At 41.8% G+C, this 23,769-nt stretch overlaps 2 protein-coding genes across 5 annotated transcripts in view; both read right to left on the bottom strand.

Moving 5' to 3' along the window:
- The window catches only part of RIMBP2 (RIMS binding protein 2), a 102,967-nt gene extending 97,585 nt beyond the window's left edge, over positions 1-5,382 (bottom strand). Inside the window, exon 1 of one of the 3 annotated variants that reach the window (XM_085075357.1) lies at positions 5,181-5,382. In XM_085075357.1, the coding sequence (XP_084931483.1) occupies positions 5,181-5,183 (3 nt within the window). In that variant the 5' untranslated portion in view covers positions 5,184-5,382. The remainder of the gene's footprint in view (positions 1-5,180) is intronic. The other 2 variants (XM_085075359.1, XM_085075360.1) reach the window with 2 other exon arrangements.
- Positions 5,383-6,283: 901 nt separating this feature from the next.
- STX2 (syntaxin 2) lies at positions 6,284-23,312 on the bottom strand. Of its 2 annotated transcripts, none has more exons than XM_085075356.1 (10): positions 23,174-23,312; positions 17,022-17,093; positions 16,440-16,539; positions 14,965-15,039; positions 14,475-14,548; positions 14,080-14,188; positions 12,400-12,473; positions 12,167-12,304; positions 10,758-10,868; positions 6,284-8,358 (listed from the first exon to the last, which is right to left on the bottom strand). In XM_085075356.1, exons 1-10 carry the CDS (start codon positions 23,201-23,203, stop codon positions 8,281-8,283), a joined length of 861 nt encoding a protein of 286 aa, XP_084931482.1. In that variant the 5' UTR covers positions 23,204-23,312; the 3' UTR covers positions 6,284-8,280. The 2 variants fall into 2 exon arrangements, with proteins under 2 accessions (XP_084931482.1, XP_084931481.1); XM_085075355.1 differs by lacking the exon at positions 6,284-8,358 and adding an exon at positions 8,365-9,727.
- Between the last annotated feature and the right edge of the window lie 457 nt (positions 23,313-23,769).

Genomic DNA, 23,769 nt, shown 5'->3' with positions numbered 1-23,769 from the left:
CCTTTATTTTCTTCAAACTTGCCTGAAGTTTATGGTAATTTCTGTTATTTTAGGGATTAAAAAAAAATAGATATATCAGCTGTGGTTAAAAATTCATGTCAACACTTGCTGGATTTTATTGCCCTGTGAATTTATGCTTTCTTTCTAAGACTGATGTGTGTCATGGTTTTATTTGCCTCCTATTGGGAGGAAAACCATGCCCAAAAATACATTGGGGGGAGCTGTATAAATGAGAAGTGTGACAAAATATATGTGTGTGTGAATATATATATATATATGTATGTATAAATGTATTTATATATTATAGATATATTTATATATATTTATTATACACAACATATATACATATATATATGTATAAATGGGAAGTGTGACAAAATATATGTGTGTGCATATATATATGTATATGTATAAATATATATATATTTATATTTATTTATTATGTGTATATATATATACACATATATATACACATATATATATATGTATGTAAAAATGGGAAGTGTGACAAAAGTCATGTATAGCTGCAAAGCCAGGAGCACAAGAGTGTGCAGCTGTCAGGCTCAGGGCAGGAGAGCAGAGCTCTCAGAGGTGACCCTGATCACATCTCCAGCACAGGAAAGGCTCCTGTAACCCAAAATTAACCCCTGAGCTCAGCAGAGCTGGCAGCTCTGCAGCTCCCTACAGAAATGCCATTCACACAATATTCTGCTCAGCACCTCCAGAGCCCACGGTAGAAACTTGCTGTGGTTCTTCTCATGGCTCTGAACCTAATTTTAGGTGAACTTTTTTTAAATGCTGCCATCAGTGACTATTGAGGAACTGTAAATACGTGGTGAGAAATGGCTCTGTGCTGTAGGAGTATTCTGAATGCACTCTTCTGCACATGCAAATGAATTTGTTTTAAAATAAATGTGGCACTTGGTAAGCAGCTCAGGAGGCAGAGACCTTTTCTAATGTGGGCACCATGAAAAGGAGCTGTAATTATTTATAACAATGAATGTTTAGAGTGTTTGCAGTGGGCAAGAGCATCAGTTCACCACAAGTGTGATATCAGATGTGGGAACAGAGTTAAAGGCAGACCAGGCAGGCCTTGTGGGAAACCCAGGAGACACAGAAAACTGGAATCCTTCCTGTGAGCTCCCTGCTGGGGGATAAACACATTTCCTCAGCTGAGGTGAAAGGAGCTGATTCCCAAAAGCTGCACCTCCAGCTCAGTTCAGCATCAGCAGGACACTGAACTGTCCTCAAAAGTGCCTCAAGCTCTAGAGCAACTCCTCTTTGACAGAATTGGCAGTAATTGTGATTAAACCACTACAGAACCAAAACACTCAACTCTGCAGCCAGAGGAACCACAGGAAAGTGGTGGCTTTGGAGCTCACAAGTGGCTGTGCTCTGATTGTGCTTCTTGTCCATTTTTTGTCTCAAAAAGCATCTCCACTTTTCCAGCTGCCTGCCAAACAGCAGGACTCGGGTTTAACTCACTGTTGTGCATGCTAGAGGCACAACCCACACCAGAAAGCATTTTATAACAAGGATATATATGGCTCCTCTATGCAGTAAGATTTTTAAAAATGCTTATTCAAAATAGTTGCTAATAACTTCCAAAAGAAAAAGCCAGGCAAATTTTCAGACAAATTCTGGTATGTCCTGGATTGGAAATGCTTACTCACCACTTTGTCCTCCTCTCGTTCTTCAGTCAGGGTTTATCCACTTGTGAAAGTGATGGATTTGCCTCGGGGGAATCCAGCCCAGAGCAGCCAGGAGCCACAATGGGGCTGATTGCCTTCTTCTGGAACGGGGGAAATGTGGCTGGAGAGCATTTCAACCCTCTGGAGAGGCTGAATTGGCTTTTGGGACTTTTAATGAAGTCAGTCAGCACCAATTCCCAGCTGCAGCTCCAAGGTATCAGGGACATTATGGGATATTTCCTCCTTCCTTTCTAGATGCCTTTCCTTCCTCCCTCCCTGCCAGAGCACTCAACTGTCTTGCATCTCTAAGCTTTGGACACGCTGGGTGGGTTTTGGTGTCTGAAATTGAACAGCTCATTTGTACTTGTGCAGGTATTTCAGAATCTCACTTTATTCATCATTAACTGTGGGCTCCCTGCTTAAATGCATTTCTTTTAGCTGGTTTAGCATGGCAGCCACATGAAACCCAATACTGTATTGCTCCATAAGCCTTCTGAACTTTTAACTTTTATAATACTATGTTATATATTTTAAATACACTCCAGTAAAACACAAATGTTCTCCTCCAGGTGCACAGAAGGTTGGCAGATCAGCGTCCCTTGCAGCACCTCTTGGAGGCACTGGGGAGATTCCAGGGGAGCTGATTTGACCCTAAATAAGTGGAGATTTCCCCTCCTGGTTCCAGCCCTCCTGGAGCAGCAGGGTTGGAAATCCTGCAGCATTTCCCAGCCCTGCCAAGGATGTTTCTGCCCAGGGAGAATGCACTGTTCAGGCATTGCTAACCATGGGCTTCAGCAGAATTGTTCATTTCAGCAGCAAAGTCACATATTGGTGAAACCTTCATTGGCTATTAAAATGTTAACCATGCTCTGAATTTCTGCACACAAAGGAGCTCTTTTAAAAAACCCTTATATTCTAAACATAATTATCATTACTCCCAAAATGGAAATAAGCTGCAAGTGAAGCTTCACCTCCAGGAAGATAAATGTTAACAGAAACATTAGAGCATAATGCATGTAAATACTGCTTGATAGGAATAAAGCCATGACAGCCTTCCAGAGGTGCAGCTTCATTTCACACTTAATTTCTTTTGTTCCACATCTCACTGAAGAAGGCTGAGCCCAAAAAGCTCCAACTCCAACCAGAGTGATTTTCATGAGACAAACAATGCCCAGAAGAGAGCCCAGATTTGTGCTTCACAGACACAAAAATGTGACATTTTTCTACACAAAAAATGTGCAAAGTAAACATAGAGAAGATTGTATGGCAATACCCTGAATTATTGAACGGCTAGCTATGCAGAACAAACATAATTAAAGGGTCTCATTATCTTCTAAATAATCATTGTAAATAGTGCTTTAGATAATTACTTCATTAGTTCTCAAAACACTGGCTTCTATTCTCCTCTGAGATTCTACCCACCAACTCTACTCTGAATAAATTGCCAAAAGGGAAAATCAAAAGCAGAGCAAGCATGTGAGCTGGAAATGCAATGTGTGTTTGTATGAACTGATTTAAACCCAGGATGTTTTGAAATTTTTTTTTTTGCAGATTTTCAGATGGTTAAAAGCAGTTTATTTGGATTTTTTTAATGTATTTCTTTCTTCAGCTTGCTTTCTGCTGCAGTTAGACTCCCTTGCCTGCAGCTATATTTATCCATTTAAAGATGGTTGACAGCAGTGTGGATAGAACCAAGATTAGTCTTCATCACAGATGAATGTCCTTCTTAAATAAACCCACATTCTGCCATTTTTCTTCACTACAAATACCAGGAAGCAGATTCAGTATTAAACCAAATGATGCCTCTAAAAACCACAGCCTAAACAACAGGAAAGCCAAAGATGAAGATAAGAAATGGGCAGAAAATCTAAACCCCACAGTTAGATGGCTCAATGGCTAAGCATGTCTGCATTTGGAAAAGTACTTTTTTAAACAGCATTCTGTCAGTGCTGCCAGCAATTAAAGCAATGGCATAAAAAGTGACAGATATTGTCCTGGTCAGGTCCCAAGTCAGTCTGGAGCACTGCAGAAGGCTGAGACTTACCAGCCATGGTGTTTTAAAAGGTCTTTACAGAGAGTCCATCAAAGAAATTAAGTTTAATGGGGAAAACAGAAAGTGTGCAGAGCAAAGCAGGTCAGCAGCAACCACAATGGTGAGAGAATTGAGATATATTTTGTGAAAATGAATAATTTTTTTTTGGTGGGTAGGGTTTTATTTTTTGTTGTTTTTTGGTGTGTTTTGGTTTTTTAGTTGGGTTTTTTTTGGTGTTTGCGTTGTGCTTTTTTTTCAATAAAATTACTCTAGCAGTAAGATCATGTCTGGCTTCACAGCACATGTCAAAGGTCCTACAATGTTTGCCCCAAATGAAGTTTCAGGTTTTTCTCCTTGTGCTCCCAGCAAATCTGCCCAGGACTTTCCCTGGGCTGTTCTCCCAAGCTTTGAGTTGATGCTGCAGAAGGGACTGCAGCTTAATTGCTCTCACTAAATGCTTCAGGTCTCAGAGCTTTTCCCTAGACTCAGCTCCAGGTTGGTAGCTGTGCTTAAATCAGAAATCCCAGGAAGGCCTGGAGAATACAATTAGAATTAATTGTTTTCTGAGAGCTTTTCCATCCCTCTGAAATGTGCAGCATTAAGGGCACATGGCTGAGGAGCTCCAAATGAAATGCTTTTGTCCAGTCAGCACTCAGAGGCTTTGCTTTCCCCCTTCTCAGTGTAAAAGCAGCAATAAATTCCAGCAGGGTGCAGCCAGCCTTTGAGGGCAGCAGCTCCCTGAGGTTTGGCTCAGAGACAGAACAACCTGCCAAGCCATCACCTTCTGCCAGTGCACATCACCTGCTCTGGGGCCAAATCCCTGGGCATGGGAGAAATACTACTGGAAAAGCCTCATGAAAGCTCTGCAGGGGAAATGCTGATTAGGATGGAAGCAATGGCATCAAACTGCAGCAGAGCTGCCTGATGGCAGAAACATTGCTCAGGGCTGTACACTAGAAAACTCAGCAAACTCAAATCCTTTCATGCACAGAAACAGAACAGTTGTGTGCAATGCTGACCAAATCACCTTCCCAAATACATCGTGAAGCTGTCCCTCCAAATGCCACCTTAAAGGACTATGAAATGAGCTGCTACAGGAACAGCTCCTCTGCAGTCACACTCTCAGCTGAGTCACATTAAACTCAGTTTATGTTGCCCAGCTCAGTTTATTTCCAGCTGACAGCACCTGGCACAGCCTGACCCAACCAGTGTCATGTCCTGTCAAGAATATGGATACAGGAAATATGATTTTGTATGCAAAACAATCCATGTCTTCGTCCTGCTTAGTGCTACATCTTGTCAGCTGTTTGCATCATAACTTAGCCATTTTCCAGGAACTGTTTGCTCTGGAATATGAAAATCCTTCTTTCCCCTATTTGCAGTAAAATGGATTGAAATGCAAACAGCAGCCATCACCCCTTACAGTCCACAAACACCGTGGTTTTGTCAGTACTCACCATTTCTGGGTATTTCCCTTTGGGAGAACCTTGATTCCAGAAGCACCCCTGGTCTCCAAACAGCTGCAAATGCTCATTAAATGCTCTTTTCCCCCGAAGGCTCCCTGGGGAGTGCAGTGCTGATGGCAGAGGAGCTGAGGTGGCACAGGGTGGCTCAGGAGGCTGTGGTGACACCCAGAGCTGCCCCACTGCAGACTGCCAGGGCTATTTCAGGGCTATTTTCAGAGGTGCCATCCGAGCCACAGCAGCACAGCAAATCAGCTTTAGCAGTGTAACCCAAGCCTTTGAAGCCCCACTTCATCCCCCCAGCACAACCCTGAACACAACCATCCAAACTGCTCTCCAAACCACATTATGTGATTTTTTATAAAGAAAAGCATCCTTCCTCACAGGCAGCAGTTCCCTCCTTTGCCTCTGCAGTTTTATGAGGCTGCTGTTCATCAGAACTCATGTAGTGCTCTGATAGATAAACCTCCTGTGCCTAAAACTGCTGTTTTACCCTGCACAGCAGAGGCAGAGCCAAGGCAAAATAACAGCTTTAGCTGATTCCATCGAGTTCCTCCTGTCCAGGTTTGGTGTTTTCCCCACAGCTGCTGTGGCCCCAGGGGGAGAGGCAGCAATTCCTGCATTTATAGCCAATCTGAGCACTTTGGTCACACTGAACTTTGCAAAGCACCCATGGAACACCTGTTTTTACTGCCCTGTTTTTACTGCCAGTAAATTGTCATCAATTGGTCATTCTCTAAGTGCTCTGGCATTAAACCTGCCTCCAAACCCTCACTGCTGTCAGGCTGCCACCAAAGCTGGCAGAAAGTATTTCTGCATGAGGAGAGAACTCACTGAAATGCAACCTTGGAGTTTCTTATCTAACAATTCTCTGAAAAGCTCCCCCATGGGCACAGCGGAAATTAATAAATCCCATTGTTTTGTTCATAATTACCTCTAGACCTTTTTTGGTCCAAAGCTTCAGGAAATCAAGCAGCTCACTGTGAGCCCAGGCAATGCACTGTTTGCTGTAAATCACTGCAAGAACAGCCTTGCTCAAACACTGGGAATATTCACAGAAGTCATATTGACACCATGAACACAAGGCAGACACGAGATCCTCGCTTAGATGAGTTTATTAGTGCATAGGTTAGAGATTTACTCCCCTCCAATATGAACCCAACAAAGAGGTTCACGTGAAAAGGTTTGTTTTGCTTTAAAACAAACTCACTGAGGCAGCTGTTCGACAAGAAGTAAAAACCATGGAGTAGCCTATTCAAATTTCTGGTCTTGATGGGCAAATTACTGCATTCTAGAGAAAAGAATTCAACATGACAGGATTTTGAGGGTCATTTTAGATAACCAGCTGGTAAACAGCAGGAGTGTTTCCCCCCCATCTAATTTGTGTATCTGTATAAATAATATTTACTGATAAAAATCTAGAAAACTACAGAATAAAAAATATATTTACCTAGAATAAGCATTAAGGCAACCAATCTTTCCTTACTTTGCATGTAAACTTCCTCACAAAACCAGTGAGTGTTATGGACTTAGAGGTAAAAGAAATTTGTTCATTATTGAAGCCGAATTTTTCAAGCGACTTCTTTATGGCTGACTTGCAAAAAGACCAATAATAATAATAATAATGATATTTCTTTTCTTTTTTAAACATGTTTGACATCTGAATAGTGCCACACATTCACAGTATACCTGGACAGCAAAGCAGGAATATTCATACATACAATAGAAATTGTAAACTTTGCTGAATTTCATGAAATCAGGCTGAATTCTTGTTTACTGAGTAACTTTGATCTCAGACACTTTGAACAAAACCTAAGTTTAAGGAGTCTAAACTTGTAGGACTGAGTTACTGCAGTTAACATTAGAGCTGAATATCTGAAAGCATTGATGAGTATAGTTTTAGGCTATGTTTAAAAAGGCACAAATTATCTCTTCTATTTCTCTTAGAGTGTAAATATATCTACATATCTACATGGATATGCTTGAACAATGAGGAGTCACAAACCCAAGTTACAAATACTTTACACACAAAAATACAAAAATAACCTGTAACATTAACTGCAGTTATTTGGGTACATTTGAATTCTTTCAAGTCGTGCAAGCTGGCATCACAAGAGGCATGAATTCACCAAAACACTTCATCTCTGTTACACACAGATCCCACAACAAGTCAGTGTCTCAGTTTGTGTTATGTCTCAGACTGTCCTGGGGAGTTCCTCCCCTGTGCCATTCACACATCAACATTAGCAAACTGCAGAACAAAACACTTGATTTGGCTTTATAAAGTCGTTTCTGTCATATTCATGTAAGCAGTAAGGCTAAACTGATCCATCAGTTTCCTTTGCACAAGAATTACCTGTAAAATTACCTCCTCAAGTGCAAATTCAGCGTGTTTCAGAGCTGGACTCTTTCACCAGAAATGTTGCAACTAACTTTTCATTAATTATGATGGAGATATTTAAAGCAATTAACCTTGAAAGAAAAAATAAAAAAACTGGCAAGTGTAAAAAAGCTTTTTTTTCTTTTTTCTTCTCAAGTGTAATGCACTAGGCAGTTAAATGAGTGGTCTTTTCAGGATAAATATTTTAGCACTTGTTGGAGAAAAAGCATAAAGTTTAAATAGGTTAAAGTGACTAAATAATTAATACACTTAAACACAAGGCTACATCTCATAAAAATATTCACAAGAGTGCTAACAAAGGCAGCACTGGCAAGGTACTAAAAGTCATGATTAGAATTAGATTAGCAATAGGAAAAAAAGCCAAACAGTCAAAACTCAATAGTCTCTCAACACCCTATTTAAACTGTAACACTGAGATGGGAAAAAAAAATCCTAAGTTACTTTAGCTCAAAACAAGTAGGAGCAAATTTCAGTCTTACAAGTGTCTAGTTTATGATGAAAATTCCATACACATCCTAATACATTCTGATCTTCATTTCTGAGTAAACATTAAGAGTGATTTTGCTTTCATTTTTAGCCATTAGTGAGAGGTCATCATCCTGGGACATGTAAGGCATCATCTGCAGCCAAGGTTTGGTTTCACTGGAGATGCTTTGGAGTTTCTGGAGGTTTGGAACTCTTGGAATGTGCTTGCTAGGACAGAGTTGTTGCTAGGATAATTCCAAGTATCAGAAGCAGTACAGTTACACATATTATTATGAACATCAATTTCTGCAGGGAAAAGAGAGAAAAGTTCAGATTGCAATACTCTGTCAGAGGCAGAACTGTTTAAATACATGCAGAGCCACAGTGACACCCAGCCTGAGGGTTTGGATTTCCTTTCTAAGGAGTAATCCCTGTTGGATTTCCTGTTGTTTCCTGTTCCCAACACACATGGCACCACAGTCACAAGATGGAGCCATCTGTGCAACACTTCTCCATTTTCCTTTACACAATAACAGTTATTACTCATAGCCAACTTCTGTAAATATCATTAGAAACAGATGTAGGTCAAGTCTCAGTAACTGCTTGCTGCCACCCTCCCTGGATAAATATTTGGAGCTGCACCCCTGGTGGAGTTCAGCAGGACCAACACTGGGGAGGTAACAGCTCAGAGGAGCTGCAAGGGTTAAAAAAGGAGAGCTGGTTCTGTGCAGATGCAGGAGGTGTGACACTCGGTCAGCTCTTCCTGACTCCTGGAACAGCACAGGAAATTCTGCTCCCTGCCCATAAACCAGAGCTGAGGAGAATCTCTAACACCAAAACTAGATGTTCAAAGTGTTAGTACAGCAATGAGGATTTCTGATGAGGTGCTGAAGTGACCCTGCTCACCGTGTTTTGTGCAGAGCTTAAAGATAATGCATGTTAAAAACTGCATTTCTATTGGACCCAGGAGAGTTAACTGCTATTTCCTACTTAGCCTGGCTAAGCATTATCTGGACAAGAACTGGTACATTACTACAGCAAAAATAAGAACACTGGAAAAAAATCTCATGTCCTAAACACATTGCTATTTCCCACTGTTTCATTTAGTCTGGTATTAATAAACAGTTTCAAAGTAAGGAATTTTAAGATGTTCTCCAAGGCATAACAGCCAACTTCGTGGTTGCAGAGACCTACTTTTTAAAAACTATTTAAAACCACAGAAAACCCCATTTGATAAAGCTCCAAGTGTACTTAGTATTCGATATTGTTTGCTGATGTGAACTTTCAGAATAAGAAAAAACAATCCCAGGAGCTGGGAGCCAATAATTGGTGTTTGCTGTCCTCTGCTCGTGCTGCTGGGCTGGGCAGTGACTCCCTGCTGCATAGAGCACCAAGAAGTGTCACTTTGCAACATCCAGAGGCACAAACTGTCAGGGACAGAGCAGATCCAGGCACCCCAGGCCTCCCCAAAACCTGGCAGATATTAAGGGTTAGCAGAACAATTCCAGAAGAGAGAAAACCAAGAGGCCAATTAGTGGATTAGTTACTTACTGCCGAGCGGCAGAAGCCATGCATGCTGCTTATCCAACCATCACCGAACACCAACAGACAAACCAATAATTAGAGCTACTATGGCAACCAACACCACTGACACAATGACAATTATCCATATTTTCTGTCAAAAAACAAGGTATTGTTAATATTAAGCACATTAACACTTGCATTTATTTTCAGTTTTACAAATAGTCAGCTTTTAGATCCACAAGCACTTTTGTTAAAGCCTACTGTATTCTAAACTGGGATACATTTATCTGTATGATCTTGCAAATGTAAGAAGAAACATTTTTAAACAGGTAAACTCCTGTGATTAATGCCTGGACAGTTATCAAAGATGATCCAACCACCATTTACAAACATATTAAGTAGGCTCTTTTAACACTTCTGAAAAGATCTTTTGTAAATGAACCTGGAATGTTATCTCTATGTAGATCTCTGTCTATAGAAAGATGAATTATTCCCTCAAATCCAGCTCACCATAAAGAGCCTCACTGAATTGCACAGCATATCAAATGGAATGCAAAAATAAACTACTTAGTAGTCTGATATCAGAATATATTATTTGGTGTCTGATGGGAAGAAAGACAATAAAACAAAACAAGTGCCATAGAAAATGCCTGAACATTCCTTTGAATTCAAGTCCTCCACAAATTCAGTGTCATGGCAGAATGTCACATCCTTCCCAGAGGGAAGATCCTCCTGATTTATTACCAAAATTAATAATTACAGACAGAATTTAAAAATTAGGCTGTTTCAGCAAAAGCACTTTTATTTTACCTGCTAGCATATAGACTGAATAGCTTCAAATCCAGCTAAGTCTACCAGTGATAAACAGCCAAAAACTTTTAAGTTATTTAGAATCTAATTTAAGGTATAGTGAAAGCTAGTAAGAAAAATGTGGATTTATCTACAGGAATAATATGTTAATTCTCCTTTTGGGGGTTTTACACTCTGCAATGGCAGCTTTGAGTGGAAAACTGTGAACTACCCTTAGCTGTGCATGAGCTGCTGATCTGCTTTCATAGTCCAAGAAGTTTCTGTCTTCCATTGGTACTATAAATGTTCAATATTAACAGGATAATTCACATCAGAAATGTTCCTGTGCTAAGTTAAAATACCAACTAGAACATTACAGAAAGACAACATACCCTCCGTGCTTTACTTTGATATTTAACTGCCTTTTTTGTCTCCTCCTTTGCATGTTCCACATAATCTGTCGCATTCATCACGTTCTTCTCTATGTTGTTGATCATTTCACCCTTAAAATGAGATTTGAAGAAAAAACGTTATTGGAATCCACAGATCTTCGTAAATGAACTGAAAAGAAAGGCTCTAGAACATCAACCATTCCTTCCACCAAGGGAGTGATGCACACACTGTGGATGAGTTTTTCTGCTTTGGCATGTGAAGGACAGAGGGGATGAGAAGCAAAGGCTCACAGTTGTCACCAAACAGGGAATGTTCAGGAGCAGGGCAGGCAGATTTCTGCCTTGTGCAGGAGCAAGGGCTGAACAGCTGCAAACATACCTTTGTGGGGAAGGTATGTTTTAGCAGCCAAAGCTGCAGGTGACACTCAGGAGATCAGAAATCCCTGGTGTGGCTGAGGTGGGAAAGGATATTGACTGTTGTGACACAAGGCTAAGCTAAGAAATACACACATGAGCTCCTCAGAACTGGGGGTCAGAATGTCAATGCAGGACAAATTCCAATTAATGATGATGAATGGAATTTGGCAATGCAATGGAGGATTGGTTAAAAAGGACAGTAAGTCTGTTACCTGTGTCTCTGTCCATCAGAAGAGAGAATCAGCAGCAGTAAACAGCAAAGCATTACAGAATGATGCACAAGTAACTTTTGTTCACATGTCATCCAAAAGAAACCTGCTACTCGTTTTCCTTGTCTGTGTATTTAACATCAAAGCAAAAAGACTTCTAGAACAAAACCCAATTCCAAAAATAGCCTTTTTCAGGCAAGTTTCTCTTCTAACACTACTCTGTTCACTTTCCTGCAGAAATCAGACCATTTTAAGACCCAAGTTAAAAATACTTTTGTTGGATAATTGCTATTTACAGACTAAAACCAGAACAACTTTATGCACATGTCAAGACAAAGGTTATGAATGAGAGGTGATCTGAAGGACTTGTCAAGCCTTTTCCACTGCTGTCGGTAAGCACAGGAACACACAGCCTTGCCAGCACTCCTGTCATTCCACCATGCCTGAGAACCCCAAATTCCCAAGGTGTTAACCAGCGTTCCAGGAGGTAGCTTTTCTTACTTAAACATGCACAAAGATGTTCCAGCATACTGAAGAAAATATTAAATATGCTGACTGGAAGGAAAGTCTGTGGTCAGTTATTGAAAGCATATCCTGTCAGTACACTGAGATGGTCAATCTGTCCACAACAAAACGTGCAGTGATGAACTTTGATTCTAATCACAGTCCAAGAACACCCTGAGTCTGCTCTACCTGACTATAATCAACTACTCCTGCACATTGCAAAGAGTGAGGAAAACCCCAGCATCCATCCCATCCAAGTGTTTGGACTGGTTCATTCACCTGAGTCTCCACAAACATTGCCATGTCCATGAACATCTCATGGAGCTCCCGAATGCTGGACTCCAGCTTCATGATGTCCTTGTGCCGGGACTCGATCTCGTTCAGGGCTTGCCTGGTGATTTGAGAGTCTGATATGATCTTGGGACAGTGGAAAAACACATGGACATGTTAAATGCTAACACACCTCTGAGGAGCAGCAGAACAGCAGAGACAGAACGAGCAGAAATACATACATCAGAAGTGAAAATGGAAGGATTACCACTCTCTAACATTTCTTCCAGTTCCTCATCAGTGGTGGTCTTTCCGGCTAGGATAGAAACAACAGGACTTCACATAACATCACTTACTCAGAACTGAACACAAAATTTTACCATCCTGAAGGGATGACAATACAAAGACAATTCTTGCATTGAGATTTTGCAGGATAAAACCCTGTAGTGTTTAGCCACTACCAAGGGGCATTTTGCATATAACAAAATCCAGAAAATATCAACTATTAGTCAGAAAACAAATGTAGATTCAAAGCTGCCATGAAGAATCCTGGTCATGGGGTATTTTTGCTTGGCTGCCTTGAGGTTTTTTTTCTTTGTCAGACTGAAGAGTTTGATCAGCAACATTTACAACCTACATATGAACCTTGTTAAGTGGAGTGTTCTTTAGAATACTATTTATATGACATCCAATATTTACCTATTCCAACCAATTACATCATACCACTGTGTGGCCAATAAAATCTTTAGGTAAATTTGATTTTCCCAACCCAGGATTCCATTCATATTCCACCCAGAGAAGATGATAACCCACAGAGCACCTTCACTTCTGCTTTGATGCAGTTTAGTACTGCATGTTTGAGCAAACTGAACCCCACTGATCACACTGGTACCCCAAACCCAGCACATTCTAATGATCTGTATTGAAAAATAAGTTGAACCAATTTATGGAATTCTGTCCCATGGGGTGAAAGCCACAGTTGGAATATTTCTTTCTGATGTTAATACTCAAGAATGCTGCAAAACCTGCTTTGAAATTTGTAGTGCTTAAGAAAAGCTGAAGGCTCTAATTGGGTCGTAACAACTTGAACTTGAAAGAACCATGTCCTGAGGTATTGGGGTTCCTCCCCTCAGATACAAGCAAAGAACAGCTTAACTTGTCTAGCAAACTCTACTGAAATGCTGAATTGAACCATAGCTAAGGTTCAATTCTAGGCTAATGACGAATTTGAAAAGCACACAAAAAGCAAAATTTTCTTGTAATTTACCAGTTTCTCTGTTTGCATTTCAGCAATGTTTGCATTCACTTCTGTAGAGCATATTGAAAAAAAGACTAATTTTAGGTACTTTTGAGACACCTTCCCAGGTAGATGCTGCAGTTCAAAGTAAGGTCAGGAACCTTTCTGAATACTCATAATAATCAGTTGGAAATCATAAGTCAGTCAACAAATTGTTAAAGCACATGTTAACAGCAGCACTGATTTTATGCCAGATGAATTTAACAAGTGGCCTTGTAGACAAAAATGGCATCACATAAAAGGAGATGTTATCCTGTTAGGCATGTTAATTTTGGAATGGCTTTTAATAACATTTGCTGTTTCAGAATGCAGCTTTTCTTATTGCTTCATTTAAAGTTGCAACACTGCAAGTAAATGAAGCAAAGGAAAAAGATAATTTCTTTAATAATTTTCAATCTAAAGGAAATTATTTAGTGAGTTTTCTCTCTTTCCTTTACAGCTGTTCTAAAAAGACTAATATCAAAGAGTTCATGCCATGCAGTAAAATTGGTTTTTTTCTCTCACACACTTCAAGATGATGTCCAAGATCTCTGATGCTTTGTACCACATTTAATGAATAAGAAACAAGGCAGGTGCTAACAACACAGAGTTTATTTGGTTTCAGAAGCACCCTGGGGTCACTTACTGATCTCCAGCTGTCTCTGGATCCTCCCCTTGCTGCGCTCTCGGAACAGCGTCTGGGTCTCGTTGTACTCTGTCATCACCTCCACGAACTTGTGAGCCAACACTGAGTGCTGTCAGAGCATGGGACACAGAGAGAAAGGGTTAATGTCACCCAGCAGCAGCACTGCCCAGCAGCTCACAGGGTTACCAACTTGTCATCACCTCCACGAACTTGTGAGCCAACACTGAGTGCTGTCACAGTGTTGGACACAGAAAGGGTTAATGTCACCCAGCAGCAGCACTGCCCAGCAGCTCACAGGGACATTTACACCCCAACAAAAGGAGCTCAGGAGAGTTCAACTCATTCTCACTTTACTGGAATCCATTTATTTCCTTTAAAGTGAAGGTTTTTCCTACCTGTGTTTTTCTAATCCTGAGGTCCACTGATGTCCGATTGGCATTGTCACCCTGATCAAAACTCTGTTCAATAGCTAAGAACAAGACAAGAAAACCCAGTCAATGTCAGATATTTAACAGTGTAGCTCAATTACTTTGTAAATACTATTATTGCTTTTTAAATGTACACGTTCCCCATAGACATGTGTAACATTTCAGGGCAGAGAGGTGGTAGTGATACATAAATAAAAATTTTTAATAGTTTTGATAATTGGTAGAGATCTTTAAACACAGTACAATCATACCCTTAACAGAGTCACACTACTGTCTGTTACACTGGAAACATTTTAAAAGGTATATTTTTGCAGTTACAGTTAATCTTCTTCCAAAATATCACCACCAAAAAAAGCATTGCAGTTTGCAGAATACATTTCTATATGGAGGAATTACTTTGCCTAATTTTCTAGGTTATTTCTGAAAGCAAGGAGTTTTATTTGTCCTCAACACTTACCCTTTAATCTGGCCCGGATTTTATTAGCAATCTTCTTTATCTCCTCATTTAGTTCTTCAAGTTCTTCCTTTGTTCCTTTAAAAAATAATTTTTGAACTGTTAATGATTGATAACATTAAGTCAGCAAGAGTCTGTGAACCTACCTTGCAATCTCAGAATTTTATTCAATAGAACTACGCAGAGCTGAAGTTTATTATACTCCTAAGTACTTTAAATACCATTTTTATAACAGCACACTATCAGGTTCTTGCATCTTATGACAAGCTTACACCTGGAAATGTTATTACCAAATCATCAACTAACCAGGGGACAAACAGTTTTTCTTAACACTTTCAGGGTAATGGTAATTTGCTAATAAAAGGTTAAATGCTACTGAGTTCTAAATACAAGTGAAAACACAGATTTCTCTCACCTTTTCTCAGTTGTGTTGTTTCCCATGTATTCAATGCTTTTACACTTATTACCACATCTGTGCCATGCACTGCCTGGGACATTCTGGAGAGCTTTGCTCCATCTCTGAGCTTCACTGAGCTTTCTGACCAGCCCAGGTTCTCAAGAGCACACACTGCTTCCCAGAGCTGTCCCTGCATGCTCCTGGACAATTCAGATGCATTGTGGAGCACAGTTTTTAGCACAAACACACACTGATAAATGAGCTGAGACCACAGACTTTAACATTCAGGTGAACCCTGATTAATCCTGAGATTCACTGAAAAAGCAGCCTGCAAAATCAGCTGGAGGAATCCAAAGATACACCAAGGAAAACACGAGGACAATATGAACTAAACCCAAAGTTCAGTCTTCATCAACAAGATGAAACAACAAGATAAATGTTAAACCAGCATTGCAACACTGGGGGATAAAAAATAAAATCAGCATCTTGTGTTCCCTTTTCTTTGAGCTCTGCCCACAAGCACAGCCAAGGGCTGAGAACAGGAAAAGTTCCACATTTCTGGGAAAGTTCCCTGAACTTGAGAGTTCTCTGCTCAGAAAGCATAACTTCCCTGCCAGCCTGGGGGTTAAACCTCTCAAACCAGGGCTGCCCATGGAGCTGAAGTGCAGCAGCAGCACTGACTGTGGGGTCAGACAGGACACTGACCCACTGAGAATAAAGAGAAGACCTGGCAGTGTAACCTTCAACTGACTGCTTCAGCTTTTCACAAATCAGAAGAAACTCAAGTAGCACTGAAGTTTCTGAAGAAAAAAATCAATTTTTAAGATACTGTATGAAACTGAGTTTTCATCTAGAAAAGGTCTGCATGATGCTACAAACACTTGGAAAATACATTTTTCAAATGAGAGTTAAAAAAGGTCAAAATAAACAAATGAAGATGAAAGTATTTACTTAGTGTTACATTTTGCATTCTGAACACCTCAAGTTCTATTCCCATAAGCAGCTAAAACAAACAAACAAACAAACAATATTTCAGAATATCTAGACACCCTTATGTGAAATCTTAAAAATTGTTACTCACTTCCTTCAGGGTTTGGTGCTGACAGGATAATGCTGTGCTGCTTCTTCACTTCTTCCACATTTTGTGCTATTTTTGCTATATTATTTCTAATTTCCTCAACCTAGAGGAAGAGAAATATGGCAAAGAAGACATTAGAATAACTCAGGGCAAATATGTTTTCAATAAACAAAACCAACTGCTAATAAAAACCAAACTATTTAATCTGTAACTACCAGAGAAAGAAATCCCAGCAGAAATGTCGACATTTAAACAGTCTGTAATTTTTTTTAACTAAAACCAGGATTGTTAATAGCAAATACATTCTGTATGGCCAAAAACTTAAGTGCTAATACTCTAAATAAAAAAAAAAAATTAAAATTCCATTAGGAAATTTCTTGTTGATAGAAAGTTAAAAACATTTCTCTGTAATAAATACAGAAAATACCCTGAAATAAAAGAATAAAGTGTTACCAACATTTGATTTGGCAGAACTTTACAAACCATATTGGGGAGAATGTGTAGACAAATTAACTTAATTACAGAAATTAAAAGGCAGAGAGAAAACAGTAAATCTTTAATCTGTGGTGAGAACTGCAACTTTACCTGTTGGAAAAAGTCATCCATAAAATGGTCTTTTTCAATGATAACTGTCTCCCCATCTTCATTTCCTTTATACTGTAAAAGACAACAAAAACAAATGTGTGAAACAAACCCCAGGATATCCTTCTGAAACAACTCCAACTCCTGCCACATTGCCACAGCACAGATTTTTGTCAACAGTCTGCAAAGTCAAAGAAATGTTCCTTTTCTGAGGAATGCAATCTGAAAACAAATAAACAGAGAGGCCACAGCAAGTCAAGTGACTGCAGAGCTGGGAAAGGAACAGTGCTGAGTGCTGGGGATGCACCAAGGTAAACACCTCGTGCCAGAACTAAAATCCATCAACAACTCACTGCTTTTCCCTTAGGAGCTTCCAAGGCTGCCACTCCACACCCACCCAGCCTCACTACTCCATCCTCAACCACAAATCCATGACATAACTGATAAACCCTGGGAACAGCAGGGCAGCCCCTCCCCGGCCCAGCCCAGGGCATCCCCAGGCACACCTCCTGCCCCTGCAGCCAGCAGCACAATCTGCACAGCCTCAGCTCTGTCACAGAAAAGACAATTAACATGCAGCAAATGAAGGCAGAGAGTTCAAGCTTCAGTCTCCTTTAATTCCCTCTGTGGAGCACAGACTGTCTGAACTGCATAGAATCAAAACTAGAACAAAATATCACTGTTAACATACAGTCAGTGGGTTGCCTGTTAGAAAAAACAAACTCTAAGATAGGTATCATTAAGGATTTTCATTCCAAGACACCTTTTCTCCTTACAAGCACTCTGCCTCTGATCTTCTAACACCCACTTTCTGCTCCTAACCTCTCATCCTATTAGCCAAGAAGTTTGGTTCTGGTTTTATTAAATTGTGTGAGATATGAATTGTTTGCATGACAATTCTGCAATTTAATGCAGTGTCAAACACTGGTATTATAAAGGAAATTACAGTCAATTAAGATCTATGCATCAAAACCTACAAGTGCCCCAAATCTTCAGGGAAACATTACTGTACTTGTGCCAATTCCTCCCCTGCAAACTCAGGCAATGCATAAAGCCCTGTGGCAATACGTTTGTCAGAAATCATGTGGGTTTTCTGCTCAGGGAAAACAATAATGCCCCAAATGAAACACAGAACAGAGATGTCGTTGCTCTCCTGGACCAAACTCCAACCCCTCGCTGTGCTCAGTGTCATTGGAGACTTTTTGCAGTTACCCATTCTGGGGAGATAACGCTAGAACTCACATTATCTGTTAGAGATTGCAATCAGTTAACAGTCCTGCTGAACACAAACAAGGGAGGAAGTCTTTGCCCAAATGAAGTCACCCAACCTGTCACCATTCCCAAGACTGCACTGCTACTAAGCTACAAGCTGCAAGTTAGTATTCAGGATGGAGCTACACTTCACAGACATTTAATTTCGTTATCTATGCAACAGAACACTTTCTGTTCATATTTATTGAGTAAAGAATACATTTTCTGCTTGTTCATAAGTGCATCCGATATTTAGTTATTTGAACTAAAAATAATGAAAATAACATCTACTAAGAGATTCAGAATGTCAGGTTTTAGTTTGATCAGACCTTAGTAAAACATGTAACACCTGAGTGTTTTTAGTGAAACCTAAATGAATGAAAGATACAGAAATGTGACTCAAATCCCCTGTTTGGAGATGCTCAGCTGGGAGGCAGCTGATCGTGACTCCCCAGCCCACAGCCTGTGCCACGTGTATTTCACTTTCATATTCGGTTGCAATGACAACACTGACAGATCAATTTGCTTTCTACAATTTGTTGAAGGATTTATGGACAGCCTGCTTCAGTCACCAACACTTGAGATACCTGATAAGTTTCTCAACCTGTGTTCTCTACATTCTTAAATCAGCTCTTCCCTACAACACAGCTCATTTAGTAACTCCCTTCAACTGATGTGCTTTCATGCTTTCTTTTGACGAGCACACAACTCACCAAGAACTCACTTTTATCACTGAATTTAGCAGAAACATATTGCTCTCCCTGGACTTCACCTCCCCAGCACAAGCAGTATCACGAAGAACTGATAAAAAGCTTCACGTCAATGCCAAGAGCAATCTAATAAAGTCTGTTTGCAGCTCATACCTTGACCTTGGGACACAAAGTCTGAAACATGCAGCTCCATAAACATTCACAGACCTGTAAAACACACCAAGTTCCCTCAGGAGTTTGTGCTGGTTTGGCTGGGACAGAGTCAGCTTTCCTCACAGGAGCTGGCAGGGCAGTGTTTGGGATTTGTGCTGGAGCACTGCTGGTGACACTGGGATGTTCAGTCAGGCTGAGCAGCTCCTCCAGCCAGGGCCTTTCATGCTCCTCACCCCACCAGCAGGGAGGCTGGGGGGACACAAATGTCCCCAGGTGTCCCCAGGGATATCCCAGAGCACATGGCTCAATGCTCAGTGTATAAAGCCAAGGCAAGAAGAAGGAGGAATTTTTAGTGTTTAGGGCATTTTGTCTTCCCCAGTCACTGTTAGGGGTGACAGAGCTCTGCTCTTCTGGGAATGGCTTAACCCCTGCCAGCCCACGGCAAGTAGGAAGGAATTCCTCTACTTGCTTTGCTTGTTTGCAGCTTTTGCTTTAGCAGTTATTAAACTGCCTTTATTCTCAATCCATGACTTGTCTCACTTTTCCAAATCTGCTCCATCCAATCAGGGCGAGCCAAGGAGCAGCTGTGAGCTGCTCTCCTTGCCAGCTGGGTTCAACTACACAGATTTTCACACAGTATCATTTCTCAGCTCCAAGGAGAAGCTATCCTGATGCTTTATGAAACTTTTGTCACTTCCACTACCACACAGAATTGCAGAAATAAGTCAGGCTGGAGATGTCTTAGTAATTACTGACCTTTGAAACTGCAAACAGCTTTTTGAAAAACGTGACTATTACTTGCCCTTGAAATTCCGTTCAAGGTTAGCTCTTTCTCAGTGCAGATCATGTGTACTCCTCTGGCAGGCTGCAAGGACAATAACTGCCCATTATCCCAGGGAATCAGACCCAAGGACACATTACAGAGCTTCTCCTTACAGCATCAGGGTGTCCACAAGTCCTTTTGGGGCCAAGTAGCCAAGGAGGGCTTGCAGAGGGCCAAGGAGGGCTGAGCAGCTCTGGCAGGTCAATCATTAACAGCCTCCTTAACAGCAGCATTACTGCACAAGCAGGGAAACATCAGAAGGTAACTCACTACAATAAATGACCTCACATGGCATGGCATGGAGGGTGTGCAGCTCATCCTCAGAAATTCCAGCTTTGAATGAAATCTCACATCAGAGGCTAAATCAGGGAAAAACAACAGTCGTGTTTTCCTCCTGATGGAAAGGCTCATTTTGTGTTTGTTTCCACACCACCCAATTCTAACAACTTCAGCTTCTGTGACTTTGTGGTTTTTCACTTGCTGCTAAACAGTTCTGGGGGCAAAAGGAGCTGTTTTCAATACCTGCCATTAGCGAAATGTGCTCAGCTGAATGTCTGAACACAGACTGCACAGATCTTTTAGAGCCATTTTAAGATGATTTGTTTCTATGAAAAGCAAACCACTGAAGGCTGGGAGCATATTTTGCAATCACAGCTATGTACTACTAATTCTTTTCTTCTCAAAACATCTACTATAAACCAGTGCTGAAAACAGTGTATTAGATCAGAGAGAACCCTTTAATCTTACACTTATTTGTGCTCAAAATAGCTAAAAGCAGTCTGGGATTTCATCAATTTACCAATTATTTGTATTAAAGGACAATTCAAACAGCCTAAAGAAGTTCATTTGGGCCTGCTTAGAGCAATTTAGAAATGACATGAAATTAAACCCCTGAAGTTGAACAAATACAATTATGGTTGCTACCTTCTGAAAAAGCACGTACTTTACAAAACTTCTTCGAGCTAAGAAAACAAGAGGAAGCAGCATTATCTGACGGCTATATAACCTGCCTGTCATCAACCACTTCTTTCTCCAGCAGCTGTTGAACTGCCTAGCCACAGGCTGAAAGTTACGTTAATTTTGTGGTCATGAACACAAACATTGATCAGTAACATTTCACCCTCCTCTTTAGGATGACCTAGGAAAAACTCATGACAAAATATTTTGCTTGTTGCCCAATAAAATCCAAGTACACACAAATGAGGACATGGAAAATGAGCATTTCTGCTAAAGGCAGCAGTGTGCTCAGTTAAAACAGGTCAGGGGAGGCTGCCTACAGCCTGGGATCTTTCAAACTCCTCGAGTACCACACTGTGTCTTTGGGGGAGATGGTGGAGGGAACTTACAGGTCAGGTATGACCAAAGGAACACAGGATGAAATCCTACATTAGGAGAAGAGGCCAGGTAGAGTTATTTCTGGAGACTTTGCAGGCCTAGACCTGTTTGCAAACCACAGTGTCTGTGTTCTACTTTTCATTTAATGATTCAGCCAAATGAAATACAATGAAACAACATTAATAAACCTAAACAGTTTGGAAAATAGGCAAATAGTTATTAATAGGTGTTAATATATTATTAAATTAGTGTTATTATTTCTTCAGATTCATTATTCCTTTCCAAGCCATCTTATCCATGTGTCAAGCATCTCTGCTCAAAGCAGTAATTCTATGAAAGGAAAACCACTTCAAAGAACCATTATTTTTTTGATATTTCAGATACACATGGAAGATGGAAGCTGTTACTTCAATCGGTTCCCCATGGAAAGTGAGTTTTACAAAAGCCACCTCAGTCAGGTATGCAACTTTTCAAAGTCAACTACACACTAATAAGGGTGATAAAACATAAACTAGATCTTTAATAACTTCTACCTTAATTTGATGTTTAAATATTTTCTTCATTAGAAAAAAACTTTAAGTCTCAAATCTATTCATTGATTCTAGAGGCAGTGAAAATTACACTGATGAACACAGGAAGCACCTCAGCAGTACTGGCCAATATATATTTAAAGCAGCAGCCTGCTGCACTAATGTTTTCAAATGTCAAATACTAAAGCTGCCTTAAAAATTCCTCTGTCCAGCTGCATTAAACACTTTTAACCATTTCAATGGGGGGTGTGTCAGGGTGTGGAGTTGGTTTCTTTCATTTAGAAAAACATAGAACATGCTTAAGTGTCCACAGGCACAGGATTATAAATTATAAAGCAAATCTGGATCACTGTTGGTTGCCTGCTCTATCTGGGAAGCTTGCACCGAAATTCGGCATGAGTTCCCACAACCTGGGCGTGCTCAGAAAGAGGAGAAGGGAACAAGGATACCCGAAAGCACTGACACTGCTTTTTGGCATGACTCCAAAACATCATTCCTGGGAGAGAAACTGTAATTTAATAAGCCGAAAACTTTGCAGATGGCAATTCATCCTTTCAGAGAGGAAGACAAAGAGACAGGTAATTCCATCACTAGAGATGGAGCTTCCAAAATGCGGTTTGTGATCCAGAAGATGAAAGAGCCCCAGACCTGAATGCAGCTCAACACAGCCCAACCAACACACATACGAGGAGTACTGAAACTATCACAGGAACTCCTGTGTGTTCTCGATTTCCATTTCTTTTCAGGAAAAAAAAAATCAAAACAAAACCCCCTCAAATTTCCTTTTATTTCACCCAAGCCGTATCCTGTAGCAGACAGGCTGCCGGTGCCTCCCCCCGACTCTGCCTTCTTTTTTCGGATACTGTTTCCAAGGCACAAATAAGGGAAAGGAAAAGAGCGTATAAACAGCAGCAGCTACCATTTTGTAAACACGCGGCAAGTGGAGGCTGCAGAGCGCTTTCCTGCCGCATCACGGCCCTGCAGCTGCGGGCGGACAGAGCAGAGCAGAGCAGAGCAGAGCAGAGCAGAGCAGAGCAGAGCAGAGCAAACGCACCGCGCACAGCCCGCTCTGCCCGCCGCTCGACCGCGCAGCACTGCGGGTTCAGTGCTCGGCGCCAGCCCGGGGGAAGCGGAGCGAGGCGCGCTACAGACACCGCAGGAGGTGGAACTGTGCCGCCGGAGCCCCGGGGAGCGATCCCAGAGGAACCGGGCCCTCCCAGCCCCGGGGGACCAACGGTGCCGCGGCTCGCCCATCGCGCCGCCCGCCCTGCCCGCTACCTCCCGCGGCCGCAGCGGCCCCGCGCCCCCCGCTCCGCGCCGTGCCGTGCCGCGCCGTGCCGTGCCGTGCCGCACCTCCGCCAGGTCCGCCAGCCGGTCCTTCATCCCCGCGGCGGCCCCGCGCTGCCCGCCGCGCTCCGCGCTCCTTCCGCGGGGCCCGCCCGCCCCAGCACACCGCGCAGGCGCGCCGGCCGCACGGGCGGGCGCGGCAACCATCCCGCGGGTACCGCCCGCCGCCGGCACGTCACGCGGGCGCCGCTCGGGCGGGCGGCAGGGCGGGGCTGCGGCGGCAGCGCTCCGGAAGGGGCCGGACAGTGCCGGACAATGCTGGACAGTGCCGGACACAGACTGCCGGACACCCCCGGACACCGCCAGACACCACCGCCAGACCCCGCCTTGGCCCAGCGCCTGGTGTCCAGCGCTCGCTCTGCCGAGCCGAACGGGAATCCGGAATGCTGTGAATGAGTGCGAGGGGCGAGTCACAGAGAAACCATCGGCGCGGAGAGCTCGGGGCTCCGAGCGGCACCAGCTATTCCCCAACAGGGGAGCCGCGCCGCTTCCCCACTTCATCCCCTCGCAGGAATTCCAGCGCGATGGTGGGAGATTGCCGTGAATTAAAGAGTTGTGAAAAGGTGTGATCTGGTTACGTTTTAGTGGTACAGGTTTGCCTT

The sequence above is a fragment of the Lichenostomus cassidix genome, chromosome 15 (assembly GCF_008360975.1).
Source record: "Lichenostomus cassidix isolate B80296 chromosome 15, HeHo_3.0, whole genome shotgun sequence".
Classification (NCBI taxonomy): Eukaryota; Metazoa; Chordata; class Aves; order Passeriformes; family Meliphagidae; genus Lichenostomus; species Lichenostomus cassidix.
The sequence above is the reverse complement of the archived record's forward strand: the minus strand, read 5'-3'. Positions and strand labels throughout refer to the sequence as shown.